The sequence below is a fragment of the Carlito syrichta genome, unplaced genomic scaffold (assembly GCF_000164805.1).
Source record: "Carlito syrichta isolate Samal-C Ts95f unplaced genomic scaffold, Tarsius_syrichta-2.0.1 Scaffold303270, whole genome shotgun sequence".
NCBI lineage: Eukaryota > Metazoa > Chordata > Mammalia > Primates > Tarsiidae > Carlito > Carlito syrichta.
Genome location: NW_007247366.1, coordinates 112,019 through 120,940, shown reverse-complemented (window position 1 = coordinate 120,940; position 8,922 = coordinate 112,019). Strand labels below are relative to the sequence as shown.

At 42.4% G+C, this 8,922-nt stretch overlaps 1 protein-coding gene and 1 pseudogene across 1 annotated transcript in view; one reads left to right on the top strand and one right to left on the bottom strand.

Moving 5' to 3' along the window:
- The window catches only part of FBXW12 (F-box and WD repeat domain containing 12), a 25,666-nt gene extending 18,912 nt beyond the window's left edge, over window positions 1–6,754 (bottom strand). Inside the window, exons 1-4 of the mRNA XM_021712430.1 lie at window positions 6,665–6,754; window positions 5,907–5,944; window positions 5,506–5,678; window positions 4,770–4,879 (exon numbers count right to left, since the gene is read on the bottom strand). Coding sequence (XP_021568105.1) covers window positions 4,770–4,879; window positions 5,506–5,678; window positions 5,907–5,944; window positions 6,665–6,754 — 411 coding nt within the window. The remainder of the gene's footprint in view (window positions 1–4,769; window positions 4,880–5,505; window positions 5,679–5,906; window positions 5,945–6,664) is intronic.
- Window positions 6,755–7,153: 399 nt separating this feature from the next.
- On the top strand, window positions 7,154–8,364 carry LOC103260615 (annotated as a pseudogene).
- The last annotated feature ends 558 nt before the right edge of the window (window positions 8,365–8,922 follow it).

Genomic DNA, 8,922 nt, shown 5'->3' with positions numbered 1-8,922 from the left:
GCTGCGGTGGCCGGGAGCGGCCACTGCACTCCAGTCTGGGCGACAGAGTGAGACTCCAACTAAAAAAAAAAAGATCTGACTTCCTGGGTTCCAGTCAGTTCTGTTTTGTTTTTGTTTTTCTTTCTCTTTTTTTTTTGAGTCTTACTCTGTTGCCCAGGCTGGAGTGCAGTGGCAAACTCACGGCCACCCCAGTATCGACCTGCTGGGCTCTGGTAATCCTTCTGCCTCAGCCTTCCAAGTAGCTGAAACTATAGGCACATGCTATCACACCCAGCTAATTTTTTAAAAACTTTATTGTAGAGATGAGGTCTCACCAAGTTGCCTGGGCTGGTCTCAAACCCGTGGACTCAGGCCATCCACTCGCCTCAGTCTCCCAAAGTGCTGGGATTACAGGCTGAGCCACCGAGCCTGGCCTAATTTTTTATTTTTATTATAGAGACTAGGTCTTGCCAAGTTGCCTGGGCTGTTCTTGAACCTGCAGTCTCAGCCATTCACCCAGGCCTCCCAAAGTGCTGGGATTACAGGCTGAACCAACTAAGCCAGGCCTAGTTCTGTTTCTTACTAACAGAATAACATTCAGCGAGTTACTTACTATCACAGCTTCTTATGGGACTATTATTACATTTTACAACACATAAAACATACATAGAATTCGCCTAGGACATAGCAGGAGTTCAAAAAGTATCAACTATTGTGAAAACTGTTACTCCATCGTCAACCATGTACGTTGCAAATAAGACAGAATAATTTTCCTTCGAGACTTTTCTTTAGCCTTTAAAAAAATTGTGAGGCATTATCATACAAAAAGAAAAAAGCACAAAGTTTAATAATTATGAGTGAATACCAACGTACTACTTCTAAAATCCTTTTGCATTTGCTCTATTTAATAACCCCTCCAACCTCTCAAATGTAATCACTACTTTGGTTCCTAACACTGTAACAGGTTGTCTGTGTAGTGATATCTATTTTCAAGTACCCAATCATCCCAAAATCTAGTGGCTTAAAACGACAGGTTTTTTTTTGCTAGCTAAAAGTTTGTTGATCAGAAATTCAGGTATAGCTTGACCAGGTAGTTCTGGCTCTGGGTCTCTCAAGAAGTTGGAGTCAAGTTCACTTTCAAGATGGCTCACCCATATGGCTGGTAAGTTGGTGTTGGCTAATGGCAGGGTTCCTTAGCACCTTACCATGCAGATCTTTCTGGAGTGCTTCTTGAGTGTTCTCATAACATTATGACTGGATTTCTTTCTTTTTTTTAAATTTAATGATATATAGAGATGAAGTCTTGCTATGTTGTCCAGGTTAGTCTTGAACTCCTGGCTTCAAGTGATCCTTCTTTCTCAGCCTCCTTAAGTGTTGGGATTACAGGCATGAGTCACTACTCCTGGCCTGTGGCTAGATATCTGAGAGTCAATGACCCAAGAGATAATTCTTTTCTACAACGTAACTTCAGAAGTTACACTTTATAAATTTCATGATATCTATTGGCTATACAGGTCAATCCTATTCAATTGTGGCAGTGGACTACACAAGATCATGGTTGTTTTTGTTTTTCTTTTTGAGTTGGAGTCGCACTCTGTCACTCAGACTGGAGTGCAGTGGCATGCTCACGGCCACTGCTGGGTTCAGGTGATCCTTCTGCCTCAGTCTTCCAAGTAACTGGAACTACAGGCACATGCCACCACACCTGGCTAATTTTTGATTTATTATAGAGTTGAGGTCTCACCAAGTTGCCCAGTCTGGTCTCAAACCTGCGGGCTCAGGCAATCCTCTCATCTCGGTCTCCCAAAGTGCTGGGATTATAGGCATGAGCCACCATGCCCAGCTGATCATGGTTATTATGGGACAAAGACACTGGGGCCATCTTAGAGACTGGTTGCCACAGTCCACCCTGTGACCCCTAGTGATTCGCTTTCCTCCTACATGAAAATGCACTCACCATCTCCCAATGCCCCCAAATGTCTCATTATTATGGTATCATAGCAAAATCTAGAATCTCATTGTTTAATTAGGCTCATGTATATAGATGAGGTCCTTTAGATTCAGTTCATCCTGATGTGAAAATCTTTAAACATACAAGTTATATGTCTCCTATTTACCCAAAGCACAAGGGTGGCATAGCCACTCTCATTCAAAAAGGTGAAAACTGAAAAATGGAGGGGTGAAGTAGATGGAAAGCACCTATGAGTCACTGCTACACAGAAATTTTGAAATCCAGTAGTGAATATGCTGGCAGTTTGTTGATTAGAATTCAAGGTCCAAGAAAGATTTTTCATGACTCTTGGGTTTGTCTTCTGAGTTATCCTTTCCTTTCCATTTACGGTGGCCCTATTTTGCTGCTAAGTAGTTTTTGTAGTCTGCTTCCTGCCTGTAAAAGTTTTGGGATTCAGGCTGGGCTTGATGGCTCAGCCTGTTATCCCAGCACTTTGGGAGGCCGATGTGAATGGACTGCCTGAGCCCGCGGGTTTGAGACCAGCCTGGGCAACATGGTGAGACCTTGTCTCTACAATAAATCAAAAATTAGCTGGGCATGGTGGTGTGTGCCTGTAGTTCCAGCTACTTGGAAGGCTGAGGCAGAAGGATTGCTGGAGCCCAGCAGGTTGGAGCTGGGTTGTCCGTGAGTGTGCCACTGCACTCCAGCCTGGGTGACAGAGTGAGACCCCAATTCAAAAAAAAAAAAAAAAAAAAGTTTCGGGATTCAAAAGTTTCTTTTCCTTTTATAATATTTTGGCCCCATTTTTAAATCCGAGCAGTGTTTCTGCCAATGTAATTATCTTAAAAACCTTTGTGGGTCTCCTAAAAACCTTGTTGGAGTTTATACCACTAGACAAAAGCCACACTCACAAGTGTTTGAGATACATCCTTTTATATCTTGGGCTTCTGCTGGAGTTGCTGAGGACAATACCTTAAGCTTCTTAGAAGTCCTATTGCTTGACTGAACAATTTTCTGAGGTACCTCCTTAAATCTTTCTGAAGTCTGACAAAGAATTTTACAGCAACCCCTTTGGCTTCATCTTTTTAATATGATTTACTGACATTTATCTAGAGTGATCTTTTCTCAGGATCCATTTCTTAAATTTTAATATTCTTTGCCATCCACAGAGGTTGGGGATTTTCAAAGCCAGTAATTCCTAGTTCATTTTTGTTCACTTTATCCTTTTTTCTCTTGTATTTTACTGTAAGCAGCAAGAAGCAGCCAGCATTGAGAATTCTACCTGAAAATCTCCTTAACAAGATCACTCAATTCATTGGGTATATTTTCTAATTTTCACTTTACCATGGGTCACAGTGTTGCTAAACTTCTGTCACCACGTAACAAGAGTCTTTTCCTCTAGTGTTCAATAACATTGTCACACTTTCCTTCAAGCCCTTGTGGCAAACCATCAGGTTTTTGCTCTTCAAGGCCCAATATTCTCCTCTCCTCAGAGTCTTTCCAGCTTCTGTCCACTGCCTGGTTCCAAAGCCTCTCTAACTTTCAGTTTTTGTTATGGAAAAACTTCACTTCTAGGTAGTAAAAACTATATTAGTTATCTATTGCTGCATAATAAATTATATAGCAGCTTAAAGCAATAAACACTTATTGTCTCACACAGTTTCTATGGGTTAAAAATTCAACAGTGGAAGGCCAGATATGGTAGTTCAAGTCTGTAATCCAAGCAATTTGAGAGGCCAAGGCAAGAGGATTGCCTGAGCTCAGGGATTCGAGACCATCCTGGGCAACTTGGTGAGATCTTGTCTCTATAATAAATTTAAAAAATAAGCTGGGTGTGGTAGCGTGCACCTGCAGTTCTGGCTACTTGGAAGGCTGAAGCGGAAGGATCACCTGAGCCCAGTAGGTCAAGGCTGCGATGGCCATGAGCATGCCACTGCACTCTAGCCTGGGTGGCAGAGTGAGACTACAACTCAAAAAAAAAAATTTCAACAGTGGATTAACTGAGCTGTTCTGGCTTAGGGTCTTTCATGAGGCTGCAGCAAGATGTTAGCTGAAGGCTTGACTGGGGCTGGAGGGTCTGCTTCCAAAATAGCTCACTTGTAACTACAAGTTGCTATTGGCTGTGGGCACAAGACCTAAATTCTTTGCCATGTTAACTTGCCCATTGGGCTGCTTGAATTTCCCCTAGAATTTCATGGTACTTGGTTTCCCCTAGAGGAAGTTATCAAACAGATACTTTTCTAGATTTTTAACTTCCCTGCTACCTCATATATTCATAAAAGGATATTTATCATATTTCAAAAGATCTCGAATGAGAGAACATCATCATCTAATTTTTTTTTACAGAGAGGGAGAGAGAAAACCAAGAAAATACAATAATTTGGTATCCACTTTGGGGTCTTCCAACTCCCTATCCAGTGCTCCTTGCACTACATGTGTGGATTCTCATAAGACCTTTGTGCCCCTTGGAGGCCATCTGAGTTAGAAACTACTTTCTGAAAAAAACCAATATAACAAACGTCAATCATTGGCAAAGAGGCAGTAGGACAGGTAATGAAGATACACAAAGCCAAAAGATTATTTCACAAAGTCACTCCATATTACTGGTAGAAAATAAGTCCTTGTACACATATATACATAGAAACACATTAAAATTTGAATCATCTGTGGGTCTATGGTCTAAATGAAAAGGCCATAAAATATAGGTTAGAAAACCTGATCTGAAACTTTGTTTGTGTTACTATTTCTGAGTATTATTCTCCTTTCAGAATTTGTTTCATGTACATAACAGGATGGATGGAGGTATGCATGACTTTTGCTACACATTGGCCAGACTCACCTCTTGCACGTCCCAGGCATGAAGCAGGTACTTTGAAGACACAGTACAAACCACTGATTTCTTTTGTTCATCCATTGTGAAGCCGCTTCCTGAGACATAAGCCATATTTTCTAATTTTTCTAGAAGGAAACATGGGAAATACTTGACTACCAGATAGCTGAGCGATGATCTAAGCCAAATAAAGATTACTAAGTTTTCCTGTATCTTCTTAGGAGGGTTTGAATAACAATTTTGAAGATGATGGAAATTGGGCTTCTGAGTCAGTCAAACATGGGTTCCCCTTGTAGACTGGTCATTTGGGAGATATTAGTCAACTTGTTTTTCCTCTTTAAGCCCAGTTCCCATAGATTTTTTTTTTTTAAATCCCTCTGTCAGAGAACTGTTCTGAGTTTTAAAAGAGATCAGGAATAAAGTGAGAGGTAGAGCCTCTGTTATTTAAGAGTTGCCTTCCCCCACCCCACCCCAGATTTTTATTCTAGGAGGCGTGAGAAGCCTTTGGAAAGAGAGAATAACAGAGCCTGATTTTATGTTGTGAAAAGCTCACTCTTGTTTCTTCATTCAGCACAGACCATGGGGGACAGGAGAGGAAGTGGGAAGACTAGTTGCATGGCTATCATGGCAACTCAATGCTGTTAAATGTTAGTCCCCTTTCCTTTCGTGAACACAGAACCGCATGCAAGAAAAATAAAATAGAGTGGACTTCTGAAAACAAGTTTATCGTGTTCCTTTAGGGCACCTGTTCCCATACCAAGGTTCTCAGATACTTCTTTGTAGATAAAGTCATCTGGCTGTGCCTGTGCCATCCGACGCTCCTCCTTTACTTTGTGGAAGAAAAATTGCTTCCATGTCCTTGTGCCCAGGTGCTGATAGGAAAAGCTGCCTAAGTCCCATCTATCCTGACAGAGCATTCTGAAACAGAGTCACAATCCCATCAGGCTGTCTGTCCTCAGTTCACTTCCACAGAGCACCTGTTACATCACATGACTGACCCCCCCCCCCACACACACACACACACACACTTACTCTAACCATCCCAGGCACTCTCACAACACAGCCACACATAGGCCTGGGCACACAGTGTAAGTGCACAATCAGACTTGTCTCCTTACCCCTTCCCACTGAACCCTGCTCCCTTACCTCCACAGGTGATCATTCTCTGCAATCTTATTCCAGTACTATGGGAGAGAAAGGAAGAGAAGCAGGAACTCAGTACCCTGATGTTGACTCTTCCTCTGCTATCATTTGTTCTGGGAACTGGGCTCACAGACACAATCCCAGCTTCCAAAACACTCATCTGGGGAGACAGTGAACTAGACCTATCTCTGTTACTGTAGGCACTCAGTATTCCAGTGAGCTCAGAGGAAAAATTGTTGATTTCCTAGGGCTTGAAATGGGAGAGCCTTGAGGACCATTTAGTCAGCACCTGCATATTACCTTGTCCTAATTTTTTGATTTATTGTAGAGATGCAGTCTTGCCAAACTGTCCAGGCTAATCTCGGACCTGTGGGCTCAAGCAATCCTCTCACCTCGGCCTCCCAACGTGCTGGGATTATAGGCATGAGCCACTGTGCCTAGCCTTACCTTGTACTTTTCATTTATCGGAGTACGAGACCCTCAGAGCGAATGATGGTAATCCCCGAATTCTCATATATCTCTCTGCTACTCTGCAAATCGGTGCTCAAGAGAAGCGACTGAGCCCCAGGAACACTGGCATATCAGAGCTGAGTGGGTGGGTCTAAATAAATTAAATTGAAGGAATGAAGGAAGGTAATGTGGGTATGATGCTAGGGTGGCTAACATTTCATGGCTGAGGGTAAGAGGCCCTTGCAAGCACTGACACAGAGGAGGGGTATGGGCAATTCAGACAGAGAAAGGGGGTGAGAGAGAGCCTTTACCTTGTTCACTTGAGAGGCCTGTAGCAAACTGAATGGGTCCAGGAAGGAGAAGATTTTCACCATTGGCAAGTCAGGCAATTGGACTTCCATTTTACACCGCCTGAGCCCATATCCGTTTCCTTTCTCCTCTCCAGATTGCTCTGAATTTAAAGGGTTGGCTAAAATCTGCAGCAGTTGTAAGGATTTCCACCCACAACCCAATTGGCTCTGATAGAAACAAGCCGCAAGTGCGCAGACTTCTACCCTGATCTCCGCTTCTGCCTCTTCCCTGGGACCAGATCCACACAGCTGAGGGCATCCCTACCTAAACTCACTTGTTAGTGTTGTTCATCTCAGATGAGCTTAACAACCTTCTCTGCACTGTGAACTGGAAGTGTCGGACCTGGGTCAGCCCCAGTTCCTGATAAACTTGTCAGGACTCTCTAGGAAATGTCAACTAATACACTTACTTTTATCAGATTCAAATCTCTGTGTCGGGGAGCCACCAAAATGGTGGTGCTCAGGTGTGAGGCTGGGGCTCACTGAGGGGGGGCAGTTGTGGTGCCAGTGGGAACTGGGGATGCTCCCAAGGTAATCCCCACCGACCTCTCCAGGAAACTTAACACAATCTCCAAAATTAGCTCAGCCTTTCATGAGAGACAGAGGATAGAGATAGTTGCCAACAAGCAGTCATTGTTTCCACCTCCCCACCTGAAGAGTTAAAGCAAGAACTACAAAGGGCTTGGAATGAGGACACAGGAGAACAAAAACTCAGTATCTCAGTAAATTATCCTTCTACACTTTGTCTTAAGGACATCAAGATGGAAGCATATAAGCATGGTCAACCCAGTCCTTCTTTAGAAGATGCAAAACTCAGAAGACCAATGATCATTGAAATCATAGAAAAAAATTGAATATCTTAGAAAAGAAATGACATTAAATATAGATGGAACAGTGTTGTTTGGAACAACAGCTGGTTCCTCTGGAATTTTGGTGAACTTCATTTTCAGACACTGCTTCAAGGTTAAACATGATATTTTGTTTTTGTTTTTTATTTTGAGTTGGAGTCTCACTCTGTCGCCCAGGATGTAGTGCAGTGGCATGCTCATGACCACTGCAGCGTTGACCTGCTGGGCTCAGGCGATCCCTCCGCCTCAGCCCTCCAAGTAGCTGGAATTACAGGCATGCACCACTATGTCCAGCTAATTTTTTGATTTGTAGAGATGAAATCTCACCAAGTTGCCTAGACTGGTCTCGAACCCCTGGACTCAGGCAATCCTCTCACCTCAGCCTCCCAAAGTGCTGGGATTACAGGCTTGACCCACCACGCCCAGCCAAACCTGATACTTTGGAGATATATGCATCATTGATTATACTTCCATTTTTGTCTACTATAGTTGCTTATAAGCTCCTTGTAACTGATGCTTTGTATTCAGATAACATAAGCAAAGAAAATTGTGTTCTCAGAGGTTCACTGATTGGCATAGTATGTGATGTTTTATATCCCAGTGCTTTGGCTTTTAATAAAAATGGATGTCTGGAAGTCAAGTATAGTACTGTTCCATTGCCACCAAAAGGGTTTTATACCTTTGGTTTCTGCTTTGTCAAACAGAGGTGAAAGCAATTGTGACTCTTCCAATCTTTCAGACAGAATATTAAATGGTCTACAGCATTATGCAATATTTGAAAGGACACTTGAGAAAATTATGCATGAAGAATAACCAAGGAATGAATGGATGCTAACTCAGAATGAATTTTTTTGTGAGGACAACTCAGGTGTTGCTGAAAGACTTAAAAGTAACTCTGAACAATTTGTTTCTGTCCTTTTTGCCTGGTATATAGCAGGTACTCAATAAATATTCAATAATTCAATCAATTTTAAAAAATCTCTTTGTGACTCCCTTTAAGTTCCAAATTACCAGATTAGAAAATCTGTTTGCCACGTTTATATGTCTACCTTGGGACATTGAATCTGGTCACCAGGGCCATCTCTCAGTGCCAACATAGCCTCTGGGTTTCTGCCTTTGCACATTTAACTTTTCAGTGGAAGAAGAAAGAATGAACCAAACAGACCTCTCCGTAGAGGGCTATTCTAAAGGAGCAGGCCTTGTCTAAGATAGCTCTTACAGCCTGTGCCTTCTCCTGGGATGTGACATTTTTCTACAATGACGAATCTCTCAAGTCCTTGAAACTCTATTACATTTGTTTCTATTACAGTCTATTGCCACTCTGTAATTCAGATTGGATACTTTCTATTGTTCTGTGCAGGTTTACTGATT